Source organism: Thamnophis elegans, chromosome 1 (genome assembly GCF_009769535.1).
Source record: "Thamnophis elegans isolate rThaEle1 chromosome 1, rThaEle1.pri, whole genome shotgun sequence".
Taxonomy (NCBI): Eukaryota; Metazoa; Chordata; class Lepidosauria; order Squamata; family Colubridae; genus Thamnophis; species Thamnophis elegans.
In genome coordinates, this window is record NC_045541.1 from 84,925,987 (window position 1) to 84,953,661 (window position 27,675).

A 27,675-nucleotide genomic window follows, 5' to 3' on the forward strand; every position below is an offset into this window, starting at 1 on the left:
CTAATACAAATATTTATGATAATTGCAAGACTCCTGGTGAGATGTTGCCTGTGTTGGTTAAAAAAAAACCTTTGAAATCTCAGTACATGTAACATGTACATGTAAACAAACATATGCATCTATTTATATACAGAAACTATAATGATTAAACATAACAACAACTGTTTAAGATTCAACCATTTTCTTGCAAAAATTCACAAAGCTGTTCCACTATTTCTGGAATTTAAAAAATGTATTAGATAGGAGGGAACCTGGAATGTGAGCTGGCAAAGGGAGCAAAGAATTATTTGCTTTCTGAAGCAACTGTAAATCACTGCAATAATATTTACCACTTCACAAACTCACGTTGTCACTAGAGTCTCTAAGGAATTAACTATTAATTGAGAATAGACTTTCCATTTTAATGGCAACATTATAATGGTAACTAATTCATTTCTTATGTTGCTTACTTCAGCATAAAAACACATTATGGACATGTGCACGCATGCACGCACGCACACACCCGTTTAAAATTATAGCAGAATTCCCATCCACAGGCTGGTACTCTAGGAATCCATATATTCTTGTTTTGTCTAAAGTTTGTTTGTTTGTTTTTTTGGCCACCCATCTCAAATTCACAACTCTGGGCAGCATTTTAAAAACAGCATAAAACATGAAATAACAAAATATATATGCAACTGCAACTGGGGTAAAAATATATTTCCCCTGAACCAACTGATACGTTGATTAGCGCAATGATAATAGGAAAGAAAAAAGCCAACTCAGCGAAGCTGGTTTATCTTCAGCATGATCATTCATACAGTAAGAAGCTCTCTGCTCTTTACAAATAAGGATGAAAGGCGCATATACTGTAAAGAGCGAGCAATGTTTTGGCAGCTCTGCTTTTTAATCCATTTGATTCCTGCTGCTGGGGAGTGGTCTTTTAACAGCTTAAATGGTCTTTGCTATATAAGTGCCATGAAACCTTACGGTGTACGATGAAGTGAGAAAAAAAGGAAATTAAATTTAAAAAGTGCTTTCGTGGAGTTTTGCTACTTTTGAAATAAAAGCTTTTCCGGCAATATGCTAATTTATATTGATTGATCCTATTGTCAATCCTAATCTGGCCTCTGTTACCACACTTCCTAGTCATGTCTAGTCACTTGACTCTCCCTTCTCCCACCTATAATAGCCTGCAAAGCCTAACCCATTTTATAACCTGCCCTGGCATAGTATTGGTGCCACGATAGTGCATGGTTAGAGTGAAATACTGTAGGCTACTTATGCTGTCTGCCAGCTGCCTGCAATTTGGCAGTTCGAATCTCACGAGGCTAAAGGTTGACTCAACCTTCCATTCTTTTCAGATCAGTAAAATGAGGACCCAGACTATTGGGGGCAATATGTCGACTTTGTAAACCTCTTAGAGAGGGCTTTAAAGCACTATGAAGCGGTTTATAAGTCAAAGTGCTATTGCTAGTGCTATTGGAATAAGGAGGCAAAGGAACCACTGAAATCTTGCTAAGAAAACTGAAGGGACTAATCTAGGCAATCATCACCAGACAACAAGGACTTGAATGCATCAGTCTAGTAAATCATAGGCGAGGAGGAGAAAAGAGACACTTTTATTAACTGCCAACACTGTAAGAAAGTTTCGTACAGAGGACAATCACCTGGCTAACATAGCTCCAATCCACTATGCAGCGAGGACATTTTTTAAAAAATGTTAGCCAGGCTACATCAAATGTTCGGGATGCTTCTGCTATGTTCTAACTAGAGAGCTTGAAAATATTATATGAAACGTTCCATAATTCAAGCCTATTTATTATATTATATATATTTGCTATATCAACAGATATATGATAAACGTATTGACATTCAGATACTTCTCAATCACCAACCGATGACCACTGCAAAACTCTGCATTGCACTGCACTTTCCAAACCATTTCCCAGGCTTACTTAACAAATAAATAATCTCCCTGTAGTTTTGCATTCACTCTTGATACCTTTCCTTTGGAACAATAAAAAAAAATATTTCTCTCATCAAGCACAAATGCAGTCCTCACACACACATTAAATACAATCGTTTTATAAGAACCCACATTCATATTTTATTCATATTTTAATGTTTCTCGAGTTACACTGGCTGTATCTGCAGCCTTATAAGGCTTGCCATTCCTTGGTGATTTCCTTTTCATTCCTTTTTAACAGACACTAATGCTTGTAGCGCTAATTCCAATTCTATTTTTGATATATCACTATCATTACTATGCAAATCTTTAAAATACTCTTTCCAGCATTGGATCACTTTTGTTTCAATCCAAATTTAATCACTTTTAGTTCTGATTGTGTCCACTGCTGGAGTAGAAGGAAAGAGAGAAAAGGAAGACTGGCAGCAAAGTGAGTAGACTCAGTTACAGTGGCCATGGATGCATCCTTAAAAAGGTAAAGGTTCCCCTCGCTCATTTGTGCTATTCATTCCCAACTCTAGGGGGCGGTGCTCATCTCCGTTTCAAAGCCAAAGAGCGAGCTGTCCGAAGATGTCTCCATGGTCATGTGGCAGGCATGACTAAATACCAAAGGCACCCAGGACCCTGTTACCTTCCCACCAAAGGTGGTTCCTATTTTGAAACTTGCATTTTTACATGCTTTCAAAGTGCTAAGTTGGCAGAAGCTGGGACAAGTAACGGGAGCTCACTCCATTACACGGTGCTAGGGATTCGAACTAAGAATGCATCCTTAGAAGATTGAAAGACCAGATTAAGAACAGATTGTCATGATGAAAATCTATCCATGTGATTATAATGACTCAACAGCAAGGTGATGGCACATAGTCAGTCAATCAACCACCAACCAATCAACCACTTTGGAGGGGTTTTGCAGCAATCATTTTTTAATATGCCTTTGTTTTACATCCATAGCCTCTTTCATTTCATCATTGCACCAATCATTCTTTTTCTTACTTCCACCAGCAAAACTATCCACACTGAAATATAATTGTTTGCTCTCTGTTTCAAGAAGGCTTCTCACCCAGATTTAATTCATTCTGAGAGATTAATCTTAACTTCTTTTTTTTGCACTTTCTCTTGCTGCAAGTGTTCTATTTATATTTAGTCCCCCTCCCCTTCTTTCCATCTCATCATCTTTGGATGTTTCATCAACGCTCTAAATATTTCATCTGAAGCAATTAAATCAATTGTGGCTTTGATTAATTCTTCTTCCATATATATAGACGAATATGCCACATACTGAAAACAAACCCTTTTGTAAGCAATTGCCTTTATAATTAATTCTTGAATGTCTGACTGGTCCAATCACTTTCATTGTTTTGTTTTACCATGATCCCCCTCTATTCATGACATCTGATACAATAGTAGCCCCTCCTTGGAGTACTTTCATTCAAACAATTACAGTGAGCCCTATGTCCTTACAACATGGCATCATTTTACCCTTCCGATATCATTGTCCTTTGTGTGACTGTTTAGCAACTTTGGCTGAAGTCCACCAATGTAGAAGCCAAGCTGAAGATCTGACACAAAGTCCTTCCCTTCTCTCATAGTGCAGATGTTCAGTGCTCTATCTATTGGCCATCTGGTGGGCAGCAAAATAAGAACTCAGGCTCTATCTTCCCTTAAACAGTGAGGTGTACTATTAGAGCCTATAGTCCTGGCCATCTGCTGTGGAGGAGTGGTGGAGAGAAGATGCTGAAGCACAATATTTTCCTCCTTGGGTGTTAGAAGGAGATTCCTCTCCTCCTCTTAGCGCAGTCAGTGAAGTTGGAAATTGTTGTGCACAAGTCCATCTGAGACTGGCTCTCCTCTGTCCATTTGGACTGCTCCTTTGGAAACTCCCATTGAGTGGTCCTCCTCACCTCTGAAATAAATTAAGCGGGAGGAGCACAGGGGGATCGTGCGCAGGCGTGCCACACCCATAATGCCATGTGCACGACCCCAGCGTGTATGCATGCATGACCAGCACTCCCCCCATTTTTGGTGTGCTTTTTTCACCCTCCCCAGGCTCCAGAGACTTTATAGGAGCCAGAGGAAACAGCCTCCCCCCCGCCGAGGCCCTCCAGAGGCTTCAGGAGCTTCACTGAAGCCTCTGGAGTGTGAAAAACAGGCCCTACAGGCAAACCAGAAGTTCAGGAACGGACTCCCGGTTTTGTCATAGGGCCGGTTTTAGCCTCTGGAGCCTTCAGGGGCATGCACACTGGCAAGCTGACAGGGCAACGCCTTGCGTGCCCTGACAAATGGCTCCACGTGCCATCTGTGGCATGTGTGCCATAGGTTCGCCATCATGAGTCTATGGCCTGCTGCTTCTTTTAGCCGTGGCATGACAAAACCGCGCTTGTCAAAATAGCGGTGATAAAACCGCGTCGCTAAAGCCGCGACGTCATCACCGCGACGTCATCACCGCCGCAACAACAGCGCGGCGACAGAAGGGCGCTTTAAAACAGCGCGGCGGCAGAAAGCCGATTTAAATTAAGGTAAGGGTTAGGATTAGGTTTAGGGGTTTGCTTTAGGGTTAGGGTTAGGTTTAGGGTTAGGGTGCTGAGTGCTTCGGAAGGCGCGGATTTGCCCTCCGCGGTTATGTCATCACGGTAGGGTCGCGTTTTTCCTTAGCGCTTCAGACGGCGCAGATTTGCCCTCCGCACTTATGTCGGCGCGGATAAGGGCTTCGCGGTTTTGTGGTGGAACCTCTTTTAGCAGTTTATGTGACAGCCCCATGTGCAGTCCTGGCAATATGTAAAACTCAGCATCTGTACTTGATTACGCTATTGCACAAAAGAAGGGGATTTCTAGCCCAAAGAAACTACAATCCAAAATATAATAGATGAAGAGCAACATTAATACCATAGGGGTGCGCTCTGTTTTCAAAACTTTGTTTCATGACTACAAGCTGCACTAATCATCTATTCTCTTGGCTATGCTTTAAGAGTATTTTTATTGTTATTATTGAAAAATATATGCTTCTTTTCAGAACAGTTATAACAAAAAGTATTTCCAATCTGCTTCATAGCAAACATATTCTAGACAATGGATATTGTAACCACACACAGAGACACACCATCTGTGGACATTATTGTCTTTTCAGTCTGAAATTTATAAGCGCTTTCTTTCTCTAGTGCCCTCCAAATATTTTAATCTATAAGATCTGTCATCCCTGTTCAACATACCACTTTGCTATTTGTGGATGCTAAACACTGTAATCCAACTGTAATCTCTGGGGAAGCACCAGTTTGGCCTACAATGTTTTAAATATAACATATTTGAGGGTAGCACTGGTCTTACAACAAAAACAAGACAAAAATGTTTCCTTCATTCAACCTAAGGGCCTTTGGAGGCTGAAAAAAGGATAATAAGAGGAGGTCGTCTACATATACTGTACAGCTGATGTCTGAATACCTATGATTGAAGTCGGACATGAACTATGAGACAAGCCTCCACGTTGAATCACCGAAAAGTGAAGGGTCAATGACTCTCAGAATTCAGGTTCATTGTATCTTTTCTGCCTTCTCTAACCAGAGATTGAATTGAATTTTATTATTTGTATGCCGCCCTTCCCCGGGAGGACTCAGGGCGGCGAACAATTCAAAAGGGGAAAAGGGGGAACATAAGACAAAATACAAATACAAATAATTAAAATAAGCAAGAGTCACGCAACCATACAAGTCGAGAGGGGAGGGAACTCATCAACCCCAGGCCTGCCGGCAAAGCCAGGTTTTGACGGCTTTTCGGAAGGCCTGGAGAGAGGTGAGGGTCCGAATCCCTGTGGGGAGTTCGTTCCAGAGGGCCAGAGATGCCACAGAGAAGGCCCTCCCCCGGGTAGTAGCCAGATGGCATTGGCTAGTAGATGGAACCCAGAGGAGGCCAACCCTGTGTGATCTAATGGGTCTGTGGGAGGTAATTGGCAGCAGGCGGTCTCTCAAGTACCCAGATCCAATACCATGAAGGGCTTTATAAATTACGACTAGCACCTTGAAGCGTATCCGGAGATTGATCGGTAACCAGTGCAGCTTGCGGAGGATAGATGTAACGTGGGTGTACCGAGGTGCACCCACAATCGCTGGCACGGCTGTGTTCTGGACGAGTTGAAGTCTCCGAATACTCTTCAAGGGCTGCCCCATGTAGAGCGCATTGCAGTAGTCCAGTCTTGAGGTCACAAGGGCGTGAGTGACTGTTGCGAGCACCTCCCGGTCCAGGTAGGGACGCAACTGTGCACCAGGCGAACCTGGGCAAATGCCCCCTTGGTCACAGCCGACAAATGGTGTTCTAAGGTCAGCTGTGGATCCAGGAGGACCCCCAAGTTGCGAGCCCTGTCTGAGGGGCATAGATTTTCACCCCCCAGCCTGAGTGATGGAATATTGATCAAATTTTTGGGAGGGAAACACAACAGCCACTCAGTCTTGCCCTACTTGAACTTGGTCACTATTCTACAAGCCATTTAGCTTTAATATAACATTAGCCTAAGCAAATATATATCTTATACTTGTCTCTCAAGGAAATTGGTATGCGATATATATATAAAATCTCCCTCTCTCTCTCTCCCTCTCTCTCTCTCACTCACACACACACACACACACACACACACACACACACACACACACAATCTATTTAGATTTACAACCCCCTGTATGCCCAAATATGGGAGGAAGATCACTACTTCCATTCTCTGTCCTTTGGCTCATCACAAGAGACCATCCAGACAGAAACCCAATATTTTTACTGTTGCCTTTTTGTTACATTTGTTGTATTTTGTCCTGATAAATAAATAAAGGGAGACTAGTATAGATCTATTTCAAGCTCTTCAGGCTAGCTGATGAGAGCTAAATAGCTTGAAATAGATCTATACTAGTCTCCCTTTATTTATTTATATATAAATTTTATTTGCTACAAGGGTTATCAGGAAAATATTTTAAACAGATTTTGTTGATATAAATGAAGATGTGAAAACAAGATCAGAATTATGTACAACCGAGTTATCTCCTGAAGATTGTAGGTTAAGGTGAAGGTTGAATGCTCACTGGTCAAATTCCATCTCATTCATAAGATTTTAAAATACATTTAGACAATATTATTTTCTGCTGGCAAACTTAATCTTTTTTCTTTTCACAGAACATCTGCTGAAGGAAGACAACAGCTGCACAGTGTGTTGAGGCTGATGATGCTTAGGCGTCATCTGTCTACAACAGATTGAATGTTGCACATTTTTGGGAGAAAGGCCACTAATGACAGCAGTGAGTAGGGTGATGTTCTTATGACATCACACAAATATGCCGGAACAGGGTTTGTGGAAGAATTCGTGAAAATAAGCTTTTCTCTCTTTTTTATTGCTTTCTTTTTATTTTGCACCCCTTATCATATCACTCCCATGTCTTTTTCATGTTGTTTTCCTCTCACAAGGCATGAAAAACATTGCCTGTTTATAAAGGATCTTCTACTGAATGTCAGTACCACAAATTCTGGAGAGTGCAGAAAAGAGTTTGGCGACAGATATAGGCTGTCCACTCCTGATCTAGAAGCATCCACTCCAATGGTGGGTTTCAAAAATTGTTCGAACCTACTCTGTGGGTGTGGCCTCCTTTGTGGGAGTGGCTTGCCACCCATGTGACCGGATGGGAGTGGCTTGCCGCCCATGTGACCGGATATGAAGATGCCGACGACACTTGTCAGAACCACCTTAAATTACCTCACACACAGCACTGGCATGCATAAGAATATGATGTAAACTTGTTTTTTAAAAGGCATCTTTGGTTTGCGTTAAAACAACTTCAACACACGCAATGTTGTGATTGCACCACAAACCCAGTAGTCATCCTTACCTTTCACAGAGACACTGAGTTTTATAAATATGAGCATGATAGTCTAGAATAATCATATCGAAGGACCAGTGGTGGGTTTCAAAAAATTTTGGAACCTCTTCTGTAGGTGTGGCCTGCTTTCTGGCTCCACCGGTGGAACCTCTTCTAACTGGTTCGGTAGATTTGACGAACCAGTTCTACCGAATAGGTGTGAACTGGTAGGAACCCACCTCTGCTGAGGCTGGTCTATAATAGGGTTGCAGCCACGGAAAAGTTGTGCCCAGAGGCCTCGGCCTTCTTTGTTTTGCAGAATTGTGGGGCCATAAGCATCCCTCTCCCTCTGTTGAGAGGGCTATTCAATTCTGAATAGAGAAAGGATTGGTACAAGTTTTTTTTTTTAAATCCTTCCTATGTAAGGGGCGTGCATAAGCGCACAACTAATACATGCTTGACAAAATAAATAAAAATAAAATCCTTATTTTATATATGATTTATATTGCTATTGTTTCCTGATTGCTTATTGACTATCATATCCCTGACCCTATGACTATCATTAAGTGTTGTACCTTATGATTCTTGGCAAATATATCTTGTTTTTGTATGTACGCTGAGAGCATATGCATCAAAGACAAATTCCTTGCTGTCCGATCACACTTGGTCAATAAAGAATTCTATTCTATTCTATGTTGCCCAGCTAGGTTAAAGCAGCATCCGGGCTTATCTCTTCCTGAAATGAAACACTTCCACAAAGGGCTCAGCGAGGTTATTTGCTTTAAAACGAACTGATTTATACATCTGGAATCTATTCCTCTCGACCAAAAAGGTGGCCCTACTACTACGCGAATGAGTAACGAGGCGTGGCGCAGCCCGATTCCGCCGGGAGTGATGAATTCCTTCCACAGGCGGCAGTTTTGGGGCGGGGCGGGGTTCTTCACTCGGGAGATGTTTAAAAAAAAAAGGAAATCTCTTTCTAGCCCGGGCTGGGACAAGGAAAGGGCGTCGATCTTCCCCAGAGGCTCCAAAGTGTGAAATCGTCCCCTCCCCTCCCGCGCTGAGACAATGCCTGGGCACGTGCCTCGGCTCCTTTTCCCCGGGCGCGCCTCCCTCCGCTCGCGGAGAAAGAAACCCGCTGTCCACCCGCTGCATGTTCACCCCTATTTGCATGGCTGCCCCCACCTCCCGACGGCCATTTGTTAGCCCAAGCAAGGGACGGGGGCGGGGGGCGGGGGGGGGGGAGGCCGCCGCGCAGGAAAGCAAGCGGCAGGGGGAGGAGGAGGGGAGGGGGAGGAGGAGTCTGGAGCCGCCTTCGAGTCGCGGACTCGGCTTCTCGCCCCTCCTTTCGCTACTGTTCGCTCGGCGCTTAGAAGCGGCTGGGCCTGCGGTTCCCGTGGCTGGCAAGGCGGCGATCGGCAATCCACCGCCCGGAGTGGGAAGGATCCCAGAGAGGGAGCCGTCAACCTTTGCAGCGCTGCGCCTCGCTCGCCTCTCCTGGCCTGGGCTCTTCCTCGATGGCCGCGGGCTGCAGGGACGGCCCGGGGCAGGAAAAGTACCGGCTGGTGGTGGTGGGAGGCGGCGGAGTAGGCAAGTCTGCGCTCACCATCCAGTTCATCCAGGTGAGAGGCCCGGAATGGGGCGTCGGCGGCAGTTTCCTCCTCTGCCTTGCGATCTGCTCCTGTAAGTGGGTGGGGGCGCAGTAGAACGGCCAAGCGCCCGGAGCCCCTTCCTCTCCCTCCGTCCTGGCCTCGCTGCTGGTGGGGTGGGCGCCTCCTCGAGAGGTGCCCTCGCCCCGTAAGGAGAGAGGCCAGCGCGCGCGCTCCAGGGAGAGAGGCTTTCGAGGCCTCTCGAAGGGAGGGACCCTTCCCTGCTTGGAAGCGGCGGGAGAAACCTGGAGCTTAACCTCGGGAGTCCTCTTGTCTGGAGGCTGAGGGGGTGATGGTGGGAGGGGGTGTCGCCTGGTTGTGTTAGTTGCCCGTCTTCCTCGGCGCCCTTTTGCTCTGGGCATCCGATCTTCGCTGCGGGTTTCCCGACGGGAACTCCGGGGCTGGGTTGAGCTGAGCGCCTTGGAAGCCCAGAGTTTGCCTTCGTCGCTGTTGTGCAGCTGAGAGCTGGAGCTTTTCTGAAAAGCAGCAGCCGCGTTTCCTTAGTCGCAAGGTCCGCGGCGGCCGGCGCTCGCTGGAGTTGCAGGCTGGTTGCGATGAAAGCGGGTTCAACAGGTTCCCTCCGTCGCTCTCTGGAACCCAGCAGCGCCCAGCCGCCTTCGTTGTCTTTATCGTCCATTCCAGTTGCTTTTTATCCCGCTTCGATCCGTTCCGATCCTCCGTTGGCAATCATGGCTGACCAAACACCGTGCAAAATACTTCCACGGCGCTACCCTATGTTTATAAACTCCATAAAGCTAAAGCTCTTTTCCGGTTAAATTTCTTTGATCGGAAACACTGCGCGGAGGCTTTTCACGAGCGCTGTCATCGGTTTAACCAATGCGCCGTCTAAACTTGTCTCCCTTTTTTTTTAGTTACCGCTGCCCTTCGTGGCGACTTTATTGTGGGGAGGGGACCGTAGTCCTTCGCCCGCTTCCCGACAAGCTTTTGGGTAACTTCAATCTTGGGTCTTGGAGCAGATCAAAACGGTTAACAACTGAGCAGCTTGAATAGGAAACGCAAATCTGGCTGAAGACCTTCTAATCTAAAGGGAAGGCGGCTGCAGTCTGTAACAGCTGTTAGTCTCTTATTTAGGAGCCCTTTTGGATACCTCTTGCTTTATTCTGTGGTCAGTTTAAAGCAGTGTTTTCCAACCTTGGCAACTTGAAGAGGACTGGACTTCAACTCCCAGAATTCCCCAGACAGCATTTGCTGGCTGGCGAATTCTGGGAGTTGAAGTCCAGATCTCTTCAAGTTGCCAAGGTTGGGAAACATTGCTTTAAAGACTTGTTCCAGGGGAAGCCAGAGCCGTTATCCTGTTCTGGAGATGGGGGAGATATTTGATGAACAATTTATTTTTAAAAGTTTTGCATTGGCCTTAGATAGCGTATCCTAAAGCCTGACAACTATTTGCTGCATTTTAAGATGATACGCTTATACATTCTTTCCAACCGAATTCACTGCTGCTACTTGCCTTGCCCAGAATCGAGTTGTAACTGTATCTGGTGCCTCTTGTTCTGCCTCTCTACTGATGTCTTTTGGATGCCAGACTAATAAAGCCAAAAAGGAAAGCCCTAGCTGCACCATAAAAGTATCCATTTACATTTCAGTCCTGGTTTGAATTAAAGGGCTGTTTATGGCTATCCACACCGTACTGTTGGATTTGTTTATCTCGCTGAATGTTTGCTGTCTTCCATTGTTGTCATGTGGCAGCAAAGGTCCGAATAGCTTGGCATCTCTGAAATGCTGGGATTAGAATTATTATAATCCTATTTTGTTAATCTTATCAGTGGATCTTTGCTGATGGATGGAGATAATTAGTTTATCCCTGCATGGCTGAAGCTTTAGTTCACATTCAGGCAGGCTGTGTATAGAGGGTGCTGTCTGGATGCTGACTATGGCTAGATAGTTTTAATGTGCAGAAGGATCCTCTTGATAATCTTTTGTAACACAGATTGATTGATGTGGCATTGTAATGCTGCAACTGTACAAGCTTTTGTGAGCTTAGGATCTGGCCTGCTAAGCAGGCTTTCATCTCATGAAGCCCCAAAGGCAGAAATACATAGAAGGGTAGTGGTGCTTCATTTGTCCTGGTTCTGTACAGGGATCAGCAAGTAGCAATGGCAAGAGATTAGCAACAGATTTAAACCAGGGTGAGCCCCTGTATGTTTATTCTGTACATGGTTTCCTCTAAGAGCTTTTGAAGCTCTTAGAGCTGAAAGATTGCTGTAAGGTTTGAAAGCCAAAAAGAACATTTTGCTGTATTTGCTGTTATATATGACACATAGTTGGTTTTAATGCACATTTCCTCATCCAGTGAGACGATTGGAGGTGCAATCGGTCCCAAATTTGCAAGTGTATTCATTTGCTTGCTATGACAACTGTCCATCCTGTTCCTCCATTATTGCTCTTAGATGGGACCTTGATGGGAGCTACAAACCCATCAAGATAATCCTTTCTTTCTCTCTCTCTCTCTCTGCTGAGAACCTACCTGAAGAGCCTCATGTGGCTTCTCATCTTTTGTGCCAGCAGCTCAAACCACCTGCCTTCTTCCATGCTGTCCGCCGCTTTTTTACTAATCTACCATAGCAAGTTCTTCTGATTTTGGGGGGGGGGGGATTGGCTTCCTTCCATGGAAGTTTAGAAATACAGGAAACTATTATAGGAAAAAGAGGCAACCCAAAGTCCTGGAATAAATATGTTTCAATTAATTTCAGATAAAAGTGGAGGTGTGCCATGTCTTCTGTCACTGAACTTGCTTGGGGATGGTGTATTTTTAGGATGTATTGTTAAGCCTGCAAATTTTAAAAAAACTATGATAATTAATGGGGGTGGCTTCTGGAGAAAAAACCAAGATGATACCACTGATACTTAGCATTCTATATGGTACGGTACTTCTTTGTCTGGTTTGGTTGATTTTTTTAATGTTTGGTCGTGGAAGACCTCAGCTGTGTTTGAAGCAGAATTTTGGAATCAAGTTGTGTCATTTACTATCTGAGAAACGGATCACAAAACTATTATTTAGTTAAGTTTCTTTGGCTCAGCATCATTGAAATAAAATAAAATACCTAGGGAACTACATACCTCCTCTCCCTTCCCCTCCTCTCCTCTTCTCTCCTTTCTACTCTACTCCCCCTCCCTATTACTGGAAACAAGATATACCTTGGATGCAGTTTTATCTTTTGTTCCATTGAAATGTCTAACCTGCTATCAGCATTTATCAAGGTACATGTGACTTCAGGTAGTTGTTAATAACTGAATAGGTTATGTTTGCCAAATTAATAATTGACTTTTAATCACCTAAGAAGATGTATTTTACTAAGTTAACTTTACCCAGTCAGGACTATGTTGAACAATTTTCCTTCTGGATAAAATTGTTTGTTTTTCTTTCATTATTACATCTGAATGTTAAACAAAATTGTTCTTATTGGCCTTCAGTATATCTCTTCTCAGCTGTGCAGACTTTGCAGAAATTTCTTTTAGGCAAACATCACTGGTTTCAAATTTGCTTTGTCTTACTTTAGAAAGCTAATGCTGTTGACAACATTTGCTGTCTAGACTTGAGCTTAGTTTTCTCCATTGATTTTACCGTTGACATAATTTTAGCAACACATAATTGAAATGGAAGGAGTCATCCATGTGCCGTATCTCTTGGCATGCAGCAGATTGGTTGCTGCTTTCACTGGCAAGCAAGTAGAGATAATACAGCCCAGGCATTTCTATTGAAGAGCTTCAGTGTCAATTATATATTGAACCCCATGAGCAGATTTGAGACTGGATACTGTTATGAAGATGTGTGACACACTGCAGTTGTGCCCCAATTTTGTAAAATCTGACTGTAGTGTGGGAGTGGCTCATGAAGTCTCAGTCCCCAGTAATGCCTATATATAATAGACTATGCAGCACTTTGTATACAGAGAGAAAAAGGAATAACATGGTTTTGGAAGGGACCTTGGAGGTCTTCTAGTCCAACCCCCTGCTCAGGTCAGGAAGCCCTATACTATTTCAGACAAATGGTTGTTCAATCTCTTCTTTAAAACTTGCAGTGTTGGAGCATTGACAACTTCTGGAGGCAGGTTTTTCCATGGATTACCGTAATTGTTCTAACTGTCAAGAAATGTCTTCTCAGTTCTAGATTGCTTCTTTCCTTGATTAGTTTCAAGAAACTTAAATGCATACCATCTGCAACTTCGTAAACCAAAGATGGGTTTCCCAGAAATTGCAGAGCAGATATAGAGAGGGAGTTGCATTATTAGGGAGGAGAACAGAAATGGTTTAATGAGTTGCAGGCAGAGGCCAGGTTGGTGCCCTCATATTTTCTGTTTTGGTATTGAATCCAAAGTCTGCCTGTATTTATGTCAGAAAGACATACAAAGGTAATCACAGCCCTAATATATAACTAAAGTAAATGTTTTGAATATATTTATACAGTTTCTATGATATCTTGGTTAAACGTCTTTCTTGCTACATTTAATTTAATTGCTCAGTAGTGTTGATAAAAAGCAATCCAGATCTTTTAGATCTTTTAGATGGAGACTAAATAAAATGCTGTTACAAATCAGCAATGCTGGAGAATTGTAAAAAGAAAATAATATATGGTAATATATGTAAAAGCACTAAGAATGGCTTAGGATACAAGTAAAGCTTTTATTAGAAGTTATTTTACTGTTACAATATAACAATAAATTCAAGAAGAATTCCTCAAGAATATTAAGATTAAGCTATTACAATACCAGTTATCTAGGTATGTTAATAGTAGGAGAAATGGAAATAAAAATGAACTATGCAAAGCAAACAGAGTTTGCAAGTCAACCAGGATATTGGTTGGCATATAAATGACAAAAAGAAAAAGGAAAGAAAATGATATTGAAATTGCAAGAGGGAGATGCTGTATTAATAGACAATATGACCATGCAGAATGCATTTTATCAATATTATTCTAATTTGTATAAAGAAGTGACATCTCTTTAGATAAAATAGATGAATATTCATTTACTGTTATTATCTGAATAGGCGTATAACAATAAGTTTCTGAAACTATAAAAAAGATTAAATCAGGAAAGGTACCTGGATTAGGCTCACTATCAGATATTTATTACAAATGTCTTAAGGATGAACTTTTACAATCTCTGCAAGACACAATGAATGCAATCTTACAGAGAGTAAAATTGCCAGACACTTGAAAAGAGACTAATATACATTAAATGCCTGAAGAGGGTTAAGATTGGAATTTAACAAAAAGCTGTACAGATTGATATCACTATTGAATAATGATTGTAAGTTGTTCATAATGATTCTAGCTGATATATTGAAAACAATTGTGCAAGATTTCATGAGGATCAGTGTTGTTGTTTTTTTTAACCTAAAAGACAGTTAAAGAACAGTGTTAGAAATGTGCTGGACATTTTTGGAATATTTGGGAGCAACATAATAAAAAAACAATCCACACTGATCTTGGATGTAGAAAAGGCCTTTGACAATTTGAACTGGGCTTCTTTTTTTGGTTCGAGGTATTGGAAGGTAATGATTTTTGGTGTACTTCCAACTATGCTTGGTGGACTTGTAAAAAAATCTGGAAAGAGTTGTATTCAGATACACATGCTAATACAGAGCACTTTAAAAATTAATATGCAATTGGAACTGAAGGCTTTCCATTTTGTACCGAGAGATGAACAGTTGTAAAAAAAATAGTCATGGAACTTTGCTGCATGACAATTGCAGTGAGGTTATGGGAGGATTTGGTATTATCCACAGTGGAGGAGTGGATGGTGAAGATGATGGAACTTGTGGAAATGGCCAAGCTGACTTAGTTGACTAAGCAAAAGATGTTTTAACTACATCAATTGCTGACTGAAAAACTCTCAGGGACTTTTTACGTGAAACAGGGGGAAAAATAAACATATGATTTATGGTTTGGATGATTAAATAGGATAAACTATAGAAAAAAACTGAGTAATACTACAAGAGCAAAAGGTAAATTTATTATTGTATTTATAATTGATATGAAGAAAATGGGAAGCTATGTCTTTGTATTTTTTTTTTTTTTTGCTTCTGGGTCTTTTCCTTTATCCCCCTCTTGCTTTACATTAATTTCTGCTCTTTTTTATTTTCTTTCATAAAAGTTTTAATGAAATTATATTAAAAAAGAAATTTAATTGCTCAGTAGCAATTAAAAATACGGGAAAATGTGTGATAACTTAGCCAGGCCTGAACAGTGCTACATGACAGTAGCAGAGAATTCTAGATCAAAGTTAGTGTGTTAATAGGCTTCTTAATTATGCCAACTATTTCCACAATCCATTCATTGTCTCCGCACAAAACCCTTCATAATTGACATAGAAACACAGTAAAACATTCATTTAATTTTAGCAATAAAATGAGGTCTTTTAAAGGCTAAATAAAGTTATTGCTATTATATAAACCAGCCCCCAGTTCTATTCTGAAGTACTGGGGGGTGGGAAGGAGAATTGCTATCATCTTTTCGGCAGAGAAAGAATGAACTGATTGTGCAGAGAGTTCTTAGGAGTGTCTAAAATTAAGTAGTATTAGATCTATGTTACAGTCTATTGAACAGTGCAAGGACTGTTTGCCATATCTCTGTTACTCAATGCAGAGATAGATGAAGTGTTTTCAGTCTATGAATTCTTGCACTATTTCAAATTTAAACCACTGCCTTGTTTTTCTTTATTATGCTGCTGTGCTCATAATACTGCTCTCCTTTGTCTTCAACTTATACTAGCTATCCTGAATCAAAGTCCCCCTGTGATGGAATAGATCTAGGTGTGGCTGTTGTTAGCTTGATTAAGCCACAGTTGCAGGGAGGCATAGTTAAAGGACTGTTTCAGAATGACAAACAGTGGTGTTTATACTCGGATCAGTATTAATCAGGAGCAAGGCCATTCTCCAAGTATGCACACAAACATAGTCTCCAGTCACAATGGGAAGAGCCATATAACACTCAGATATTATGATATGTTAACTTGCTTGGATTGTTGTCCTTTTTAAAAAAAAACATCATTTCAATGATTTAATCTCATTAGGAGTTGTAAACAAAATATTGACTAATGAGGAAATACAATTTTTTCCCTGGATGTAATTAATCCTTATTTGTTTCCACTTGCAAAAAAAACATCAATAAATGGTCAAGTATGCCCCAGTTTGGCAATATGAACAAGAAATGCTACACTAAACACGGGTAAGATAAGGTTAGTTATTTCAGCTGAAAGATGAGGATGGGGACAAAAGCAGTTTACATGCTGAACTCATTGAAGAAACTGATCTTAGCCAATTGCTTGGAAAAGTGAGCTGAATCAATTGCTGTTGCCTGAAATAAGGTAGAAATGAGCTTCTTTGTGATTTACTATATAACATGAGCAGCTGCTGTCACGGAGCTTTCCCCAGCTGTCACATGCCAGCCTTTCACAGTATAACTCTGCATTATCTTTCAGTTTAACCCTCTTAACATTTGTGCTTCTCTGCTTAGAAGAACTGAGGGCAGTGGAATCACTGCATCTATATACTACTAAAACTCCCTGTATTTGTCTGTTTGTAACCTTCAGTTAGCCAAAATGGTGCGTCATTGTGCAGCAGTTTGAACTTTTGTACCTCAAGCAGCTAACTTAAATAATGTGTACAAAATCCAAGACTCATTATATTAGTGGAATTGAAATGTCAAGAATCTTCAGACCAGTTGTGTTAGCAAAGTTGTGGCTGCTGCAGTGCTGCCACACTGCCACAGTCAGATGCAGTCATGTAACTGTGATTTCCAATGGTTCCTGCCAGCTTCCCACAAGCAAAGTAAATGGGAAAGCTGGCAGAAAATTGGCAATTGCTTCTGCTCCCAATGGTTTGTTTTTTTTTTTGACCTCCTGGCAAAGTAATAGCAGTACCATTCAGAACAAAAAATAATGTTAATTGTGGTCACATCACACTGCACTACCTTTTTCTCAAAGAATGACCCAAGAAGTTATACGTTGCCTAGTATTTTTTAAAACTATTAACAGCAACTTACTTTCTATTTATTTTACCCACAAAATTGAAGAGCAGCATCATGTTTTCCCCATAATCACATACAGTATATTACTATATGTTTCTCCTTTTTAATAACTGCTAAATTCAAAGATAACTGATTCAACTTCATAAACACTTCAGCTTATTCTAGTGGGGCTATATATGGTTATGTGATTGCAGTAAACTTGCCTTTGCCAACATCAAGTTCATTCTCAGAATATGGAAGGGAAAGATCTTTCTTTATGGATGCAGGATAACATAATTCAGAGTAAGCCACTATTCATTTTACTTTTGGAGAGTTGATAACTTATGTCGATCAACGTGGTTTGATGGTTCATGATATAAATAAAGTGATGTGCAAAACATGGGGTAAAAGAAGTTAAAGGATGTTGTGCATCTTAACATATTTTCCTTTTTTGCCTATTATGGTCCATTATATTTTGGATTGCGCATTAGACCAATGTGCCTACTAAGATCCTTCAAATAAAACAACATATTTCAAGTGCAGCCAGAATCCCAAAATTATTTATTTAATTATTTAATACAGCCCTTTATCCAAAAATTACATAATACAGGTACCAATAAAACAATTGATAACTGTATATGTGCACCTGATTGGGTTAAATTGTAGGGATAACACAGAAGTATTTCTATTTCTTTTACTTAATTCATTCTGTTTATATTTTGATTTTTTACTTTATCTGAATTCTGAACATTAACTTGCTGAACACATTAACTTAAATAGTACCAAATTTCCGAATATAGAGTAGATTTTAGTGACATTGCAGAATATGCCAATTTTTTAAATTTTAAAAGCCAAGCTCTAAAAGTACCTTTTTTTCCCTTAGTAAAATTACTTTTCCAAGCAGGAAAAAAGAATGCAATTCTTCTTATAGAACCTTCATTCTTGTTGCAGACATATTCCTGATTTCATAACAGCTTCTGACAGTTGCATCTGTGCTTGCTTTTCTCCATTAAAATAGGAATTTAAAAGAATAAAACATTACCCAATGCATATGTAATGGTGGTGGGGAGGGAGTAGAACTGGCATCTCTATATCATACTGAAATTGTAAAACTCTTTAAGTGGATAATATATCAAGAAAGAAGCCACTTGAAGCTGATAAATATTTTTATTGTCAATATTTCGATAAGGCTATTGCAAGTACATTAGCAACTGCAACAAATATAGAAATAATGCACAAGTGGAGATGCATTTTGATATCTGGGCGTTCTAACAGGTTTACAAATAGATATGAGGAAACAATTTTATTTTGGGGAGAATTGATAGCTGTTTGAATTGATAACTGATAATAGATTAGATTTGAAAATGCTTAGTTCTCTATAATTTAAAGCCAGGAGATTGTTTTTCACTGGGCTGGTATGTAAGCTGTTTTTGAGGTTTTTACACTTTTCTTTATGGATGCGTTTGGTAGAGTAGAGTAAAGGAAGTGGTAAACAAAGTAAGACCTGACTTTACAAAAAAAAGAAAAAAAGAAAAAAAGAACCACGTACAACCTAAAGTAGAATGTGAATGTATGATATATGCTCTTAAAATAACACTGTGTCAAATGGCTTAATAAGTAAGATTGTACTGGCATTTTAAATTTTCTATGGCTATGGTTAAGATTCAAGGGAGCTAAAGCTGAACAATCTAGTTGACACTAAGCTGAACTTGGATAGTTGAATGAAATGTGTTTTAAATGCAATGGCTTAGGTACATGTCTATGGTGCATCGTAGAAGTTAAAAATAAATAACTTTCTTTTTGGGCAAAACCGGTAAGACTGTTTATAAATGACCTTGGCCTCTGTCCAGATGCCAGTATCTTATCTCACCTGTAGTTTTATCCACTTTTGTGTAAGTTTAACTTGGTATTGATATTACGAAGCATGTTCACTCAAAGTGAAACAGTGCTTATTCTGTCCATATGATATTGCTCATGATTAAATGTAAACTGTTCTAAATCTATAATTAAAACTTAGTTGTACAACAAATAATAGTTTTCTATCTCTGTATACATGTAAGAATTAAAAAAAAAGATTATTACTTTTAGTCCTGGTGCCTTGAACTTTCCATGAACAAAAGCTGATAATAACAGTTTGATCTGGGAAGCAACTTAACTGGTGAATCATATTCCTACAATGTAATAATCTGCATATCTAATTGCTGTTCATTTCTAGTGAGTTTATCTAAAAGTACATAAAATCAGAAGAAAGGGATGGCAGAAGATGAAATGATTAAACAGTGTCATCGTAATTGAGCCAACTCCAGAAGACAGTGGAAGAAGGGCACATGTCAAAGCCTTGCATGAACCCATTGTTCGATTTGGGGGAAAAAGTGACCCCATGATGTCTTCTCTTAGAACTGAGTTAGGATGATAGGGTTCTAGGGAGGCTACAGAACACTGGGATGATAATTTTCTAATTTAAAAAGTGTTTGTATCTCACATGTTCAAATATATTTTCTCTCTCCCTCCCTCCACTCTCTCTCAGTCTCCCTCCTCCCTTTCCCCCTCCCTCCTTCTCTCTTCCCCTCCCTACACACAGCACATATACAGATTCAACTACCCACTGTTTAAATGTAACTATAAAAGCTGTATCTACAATTTTATGAAACTTTTGACAGTGAAAAATTGAATAATAAGCAGCTCCCTTTCAATCTAATTGAAAAAAAATATTATGCAAAAATGCAGAGTAAATTGTACTAATTCTAAATGTATCAAAGTAATCTTTCAAAACGTTCTCCCTAATATAAAGATCACAAATTTTATATTATTTCTGGAAGAATAAATTGGCACCTGATGCAAATTTGACAGTTCACATATCATGGGGATAGGATACCAAAATACACCCAAAAATCTGGTTCAGCTTATCCAGGGATAGGCTTATCTGTGAGTATATATGTGTGCACTTTTTAAAAAGTATATTTTCCTATATAAATATATTTAAGGATAAACTCACCCTTGTACCCAAATATTAAGAAAAGTGCAAGTTGGCTTATATACGGGTGGAGCATTTTTCATATTTAGGATAAATTGAGGCTGACTTATCTGTAGATGGGTTTATATGCAATCTGGTATGATAAATAACCAAAGAAGAGCCACCACTGCATTGTTCCTCACCAGAGATGACTGTGTATTATGAGTAATGCACTTGAGTAGCCACAAGGACTCCAAGCACACACGGCTGCCATTTCATGCATGTTAGGCATGTAACATTTGACCTACAAAAATCCAGATGGCATCAAAGGGAAACTAGCATCAATATTTCATGTCAAGTTGTAATTTGGATGTTTGCAATCCCAATACAGAAGCCTTATCTATGGACTGTACATACTTTTATTGCGATGGGGATGTCTGTTCGCTTGAAGACTTTTTCAGATAATAGTGTTTATCCTCATGGAACCACCGCATTTATCCAAATAAAGGGGCCCAGCTGTCACAGTACTTTTAACAGTTTGGTTTTGTGGCCTATAATTACTGTAAACCTGCTGTTAGATAGGACAGAAAAACAATCTTTTCCTTAAGAGAAGTGGGGCAAGGAATCTGATTTGAAAAGAGGTTGGGTTTCAGTAATACTGAGTAAGATTTACTCCTAAATCTTTATTAAATCCAACGTGAAAAAATTTGCCTCACAATAGCAATATGTTAAAATAGTTTTCTGAAATACAACCATAATTATCTATTCCCTTTTGTGAAACTTTTTTTTTAAAAACAGCTTTTGAATATGTCATGGCTAAATGATGTACCACAAGGAAATATTTACCACAAACGCCAATACGTTTATAGGAATTTTGTGTTGGTCAGCTACAGTAGAAGAAAATGCCATAAGAACGGCTCATCAGAAATGCCAAAGCAACATTAAATGATAACTTGATAGTCTGAATCACTGGATCCAAATATGAGGTATATAAGGCACTTCAGACATGTAGGATGATGATAATGTGCCATTATTGAATCTGAGCAACCACCTGTATAGATTTCCTCCACGATGATCTGTCCATAACCTGGTCTTTCAGGTCTTCAAACAATGTAATTTCCATTTAACATCTTCTGCTAATGCTGTCTTCTCTTTTCTTCCATAGGAATGCAGGATCTTTATATAAAATCAAAATTTCATGGTATACAGTTCCACAACATTTGGAGAGAAATGGGTTACAGAAGGTTAATAACAATGACCCATCTTGAGGTAGAATCTGTTCCTGTAGTATAACTTTCCTTCCGCCTCAGTTTGAGCCACCAATTAAAAGTAAATGGCACATTGACTTACCACAGAGTGGAAGTGGATTTTTTTTTTTACTAAGAGACTAGATTCTGTAAGCAGTGAGTATATTAATTTTCTGTTCATTCCATAGATCCTGCCTGTTCGCTACAAAACTGCTCGAGTGCATTTTCAAGAGTAATATGTGGCAGGGTTACGCAGGATTACTATCAAATCCTTTGACAATATTAGTATCATTTATGATCCTTTGATACTATTAGTGTCATTATTATCACTAACATGTAAAAACAAGTGAAAGTAATTTGCAGACGTTGCTTCTTGCCAAACAATGCAGAAAGCTTCCATGTAAGCTTCTCTAAGGACATAAATGCAAGCTTTGTGAATAGGGGGTCCTTGGTACTTTCTAATTCAAGGATCATTTGTGACAGCATAAGACTCTTGAATAAAATGAATAACTGGAGTATATGAGCTAAGCTTATTTTATGAAGTATCTTGTCTTTCTTCTTTAAAAATCAACCAGCAAAATAGGAGTGAGATGTATTGTCTCCTTAAAACCTTCCTCTGGAGTTCAGAAACTAATGTAATGCTCCAATGCACATAATTGCAATTTAGTGAATTATTTTTATTTGCCAAAAAAGGCAAAAAAGCTTTTATTTTGCAAATAAAAAGAAAGTGGTTTAACAACTCAAATTGTAGCTTACCAGAAGTCTTGACAGAAATACTGCCTACACATCCTGCATATCCTTTTATTTAAAAAAAAAGCAACCTCAAACACTTATATAGAAAGTAAAGATGCTAAAAATGTAATTGGGAAGAGCTACATTTCACATACTGTTTTTTTCTTGTGTGCTTTAAAGTTGCTTTTAATAAAATAGTTTAAGTTCTAGTTTCAACTTACATATAGCCAGTTAGGAGGCTCCTCTGTGGAGACACTTAGCTAACCAAGAAATTGATTCAAACATACAAGCCGCTGATATCTCAGGTCTGCTCCTTTCTCCTTTACTTTCATTATTAACATTTTCCTCTTTCCCCCACTTCCCTCCCCTCCATTTATTTTACTCTAAATCATGTTAGTACCTTCCAAATCAAAATACGATTAGATTAGTTCCACTGGTGATGGAAGAGCCGAGGTGGCGCTGTGGTTAGAGTGCAGTACTGCAACCACATCAGCTGACTGCTATCTGCAGTTCGGCGGTTCAAATCTCACCGGCTCAAGGTTGACTCAGCCTTCCATCCTTCCGAGGTGGGTAAAATGAGGACCCAGACTGTGGGGGCAATATATGCTGACTCTGTAAACCGGTTAGAGAGGGCCGAAAGCCTTATGAAGCGGTATATAAGTCTAACTGCTATTGCTATTGCTATGGAACTTACAAAACAAATACTCTGTTTTAAATAGTCACTTTCTCCAACTCGGAAGCCTGATTTGGAGCTCCAGGAATGTTTTAATGGTTGGATCTGAAATGGGAATAAGTAAATAGTGTTTGGGGAAAATTACGAATATCAGTAACTGCTCCATTTTTATGAGAGTGGGGTAGAATTCATATGACAGTTACATTTTTATGTTGGGATGAAGCGTATTCTCTCAAGGAATGGGGATGCCTCTTCTGAATGCAATGGAGCTGATTGTCAGAAGTATAAACGAGTAACACAGTGGTCTTTTCCATAAAATAATTTGTGTGGAAATGTACTTTTATAAATGATATCAAACTAGTATTTAGGATACAAGGCTGCCTCACTATTGCTTAAAATAAATGGTAGAATTAACCTTTTTCCTCAGTCTTCATACTCACAACATTGAAACTTTTTGGTAGTTCAGAACAGAATGCTTCAAATTCACGGTGGATTTAATTCTGAATTCTATTCTGAATTATGTTGCTCCATCCTTACAATCTGGGCATTGAGTGAATCTATTGCAAACCCATATCAAACATTAATCAATATAGCATAAGGTTTAGGAAAAAAAGTCTTGACTCTCATTAGCAAAGCTCATTCTGTCATTGGATCCTATTTTATGAATAAATGTATTTATCTCTGTATATGGCTAGATGTACGAAACCATGTTTATTACACTTATTGACATTATCTAGCTGATGTTAGCTGATCTCACAAGCTCTGGCTGATCTGAGAAACTAAGTAGGCTTCATCTTGGTTAGTACTTGTGTGGAGAACTCCCTGGGAATTCCATGACTGTTAGATAGATGGGGAAGTTAAAACCAAGCTTGATAGTGATATTGACTTCCATAATGGATGTAGTCACCAGGAATTAAATTTCAGGGTGTTTTAATTGATGGAATTACTGTTTCCTATGACCGGGAATGAATGATTGAAAAGATTTCCCATATTTTTCAGAGTATAAGACCCACTGTCCTCCCCCTAAAAGAGGCTAAAAATTGGGGGGGGGGTCTTATACTCTGAATGTAGCTTTTTCGAAGCTTTTTTTTCACCCCTAATGAGGTGCTAGTGAGTGAAGCGTTTGGGCTTCTCCTGCTTTTCTCATTTCTTCTGTCTCCAATGATCAGCTGTTAGAAGCTGTTTTTTATCCCCAACCAGGGGATAAAAAGCGTGTGTCCGCTTGCTCAAAACCAGCAAACTTAAGTGCTGAAGCTGACCAGACTAAGGATGCTATCCAGATGAATACCTAGTAGGCAGAATTTTATTTTCCTCCCCATAAACTAAGGTGTGTCTTATGCTCCAGTGAGTCTTCTACTCCAAAAAATACGGTATGTAATTATAAGAGATGGAAATCAATGTTTGTTATCAGATGATTCTTATTTGTTCCAAATAAGCTCCAAATTTAGAGTTTTTGATGTGTACCTTTTAAATATGCAGGTTATCCTTCATTTACTGTTGTGAACATGGAAGCTTTATGAGCATGGAATTCAAAACCTAGAATCCTGCTGAGAACAACTGTTATTTGGTCTGCTTTTCTTTCCCATTTAGATAGCTAACATTGCTTCATTGTTTTCACTGTCAGGCGATTTATTTGTAACCTGAGAACAACTGTTATGCAAAGAACAAGAAATGGAAATTAGTTGGGATGAAAGATATCAAGGGGAAGCACCTTTCTGGAAACCCCCTGCAGTGTGTGTGTGTGTGTGTCTGTGTGTGTGTACCTATGCATGTATATTCTTATTTATTTGTATTTAAATGATCTGAATCTTATTTTGATTTTATGGTACATGTTTTCTCGTGCAACCTTGAGTTAAAGATTAACTCCTGGTGACTTTATGGATACATCAAGTAGATTTGTTTGCAATAGTATGGAAGTGGATTGCCTTTCCTTTCTTCAGAATTGTCCCACTCCAAGTTCCTTTTCTCACCCATGACCTTGATGTTCCCCAAATTCATGTTTTTGAAAAAGCAAGTTTCTTATTCTTATTAGTGCTCAAAGATCTAATGTTATTTCTTTTTAGTTATAGACCTTGTAGATATATTTGCCATTGTGCTCTACTGCATTGCAACTAGATTTACCTCAGGAGAACCTGGCCGAACAGGAAGTCTGAAGCCCTGTTTGTCTCTTTCCAGACGGGATCCCTGGGGAACAAGGTGACATCCACCACCATAGGGAGGTGGTTATGAACCTGTATTGTTACCGCCTACCAAGCACAAAGTCTGCAAACACCAAGCTCTTATTACAGCGCATTTCACCTGAAGCACGGCCACCTCAACAGCCTGGGCCACCCAGGCCTCATTGACTTGAGATCTGTAGGGCAGCTATGTGGTCTTCCCCCTCACCATTTGTGAGGAACTACAAACTGGACTCCTTTGCCTCTGCGCAGGCTTCATTCGAGCATAGGGTGTTGCAGGCTGTGTACAGGGTGGAGGTGATGCCTCGCCAGGCATAAGGTTTGTGCGAGCTCTTAACATGGGTAACCCTCCCTAGGGACATGTAAGCTTTGGTATGTCCCATCCTGGATACTCCCCCCCTGACTATGGATAAAGGGCGTTGGTACTTACCTGATACGCCTCTTTTCATAGTGGGGAAGGAGTATCCAGCCCCTCCCTGATATGGTTATGTAACCTGAGTGTTATGTTTGATGGTTGAGCTACTCTGTTGAAGAAATAAATAAAGGTTGAAACTAAGATAAAGTCTGGAGTGGATGACACAGCGAGTCGGATAAGGTTCTACGCCAATAACTGGGTGGTACCTGGTGACCAGGGCATGGCCCAAAGAGCTGATCTGACTCAGCCCAATCAATGAGAGGACAAGGTCAACCCATCCTGGATATTCCTCCCCCACTATGAGAAGAGGCGTATCAGGTAAGTACCAACGCCCTATTCCTTCCTCTCTTAAGGAGGCATTGATTCACCACCTCCTCAAGAAGCTCCCTCTAGACACCCCCACAGACACTATACTGGATAATTTTTGTCCAGAATCTGATATACCCTTTTGATGGTTTGATGGAAGGTATATTGAGAAGAGGATTCAATAGCTTCAAAGGAAGGAAATGGCATTGGTTGTACTTTTGGATGATCTCTGACAAAGGCAGGATGGTGTGTGTGTGAGTGTGAGTGTGTGTGTGTGTGTGTGTGTGTGTGTGTGTGTGAGACAGAGAGAGAGAGAGAGATTCTGCAGCTTTTAATACCTGACAAATTAAGCATTATTGTGAATGTCTTATCCTGGTGCCTGGAGGCTCTAGAAGGGGAACAAAAGGCTTTAGGTGAACCCTGGCAAGACTGAATAGTTTTGAGTTTTGGGGAACTTACAGTTCTAGAAACACACCATACTTGGTATTAGATAGGGTGCCACTGCTCCAGATAGAATCTAGTGTGCAACTGTATAAATAGGATAAATAAATAATAAAATAAAAACCACAGGTGGAAGAATGTTAAAATAGTAAACATTAGCAGGTGTGAAATGCAATTTTATTTTATCTGAGGCAATGTGCTTAGTACTACTAGTGGCTGGGAATCAAAATAAGATAATTGCTGGCACATTTGCCATAGATATCTGGTTGGTCATTGTGGGAAACAAGGTCTAAAGTTTTGTAGGTCTGGGGCCTGATTCAGCAGAGTTCCTCCCATTGTCTAACTTTTTTTGGACGAGGCTACATGTCTTTATTGAATGGTGAATAATGTGGAATCTGGGACTTCTGCCCAAAGCATCCATTCTTTCAGAGGGGGGCGGGTTGCCTGATGATACAAAATTCTTAGAATGAAGACATCGCCTAATAGAAATATTTCATGCTGGGTTGTTAGAATATGGAAACAATTGGAATCATCCAAGATCCAGAACTAAATTTTTGCCTCCCTTTCCCTCTTTGCCTTTCCTCTGTAAATCAAATACTGAACCATTTTAAAACAGCATCTAACAAGCAGAGCAGCAATATTTATCTAGAAAAGCTTTTATAATTTCAAAATTAATGATGGTAATACACCCTACATTTATAAGGCTTAAAAATCAGTGAATACTTGAATACCTTATTTTCCATATTTTTGGGAATAAAAGCTAAACAAATGTCTTTGCTTTGTTTATTGGAAAAGAAAGAAATTAGGATTTCAGGGTATCTTAACGGCATTCAACCATGGGCTATCCAGTTTACCATTCAGAGACTTCCAGCTCTGAATGTCCTGTGTATAATGTTAATTACTTCTAATGTTCGTAGTGCTAAATGAATGCTGTTGATGGATAATATGTGTTATGAGAATTAGTCTGAAAGTCTAATTCCAGACAGAGTATATTGGTTCTAATTTCATTTATGTGGAGATAATGTTTTGTTAAATAAGTGCCTTGGATTTAAAAGGAAACACTTTATCTAGATTTTGGAGAAAATCCATTCCTTAAAATAGCTGACTAATTCCTCTGGGAAGATGAAATTATGCCAAAAAAATCCCAAAACTTAATTTCAAACATATGAGCTTTAGGATAAAAAGGATAAAATTGTTCATGCATGTCCGTTTCTGAAAGCATTTTCATTTGCCAACAGATTAGCTGCTTTTAAGAAAAGGAGACAATAATCTACACTACATAGCTGTTTTTTGTGTTTTTGGTTTTGTTTATAATTTCTGCCTTAGTTTAACCAGAAATT

At 39.8% G+C, this 27,675-nt stretch overlaps 1 protein-coding gene across 1 annotated transcript in view; it reads left to right on the plus strand.

Moving 5' to 3' along the window:
- The first annotated feature begins 9,068 nt into the window (after window positions 1-9,068).
- The window catches only part of RRAS2 (RAS related 2), a 42,353-nt gene continuing 23,746 nt past the window's right edge, over window positions 9,069-27,675 (plus strand). The window contains exon 1 of the mRNA XM_032222862.1: window positions 9,069-9,392. Within this exon, the coding sequence (XP_032078753.1) occupies window positions 9,288-9,392 (105 nt within the window). The 5' untranslated portion in view covers window positions 9,069-9,287. The remainder of the gene's footprint in view (window positions 9,393-27,675) is intronic.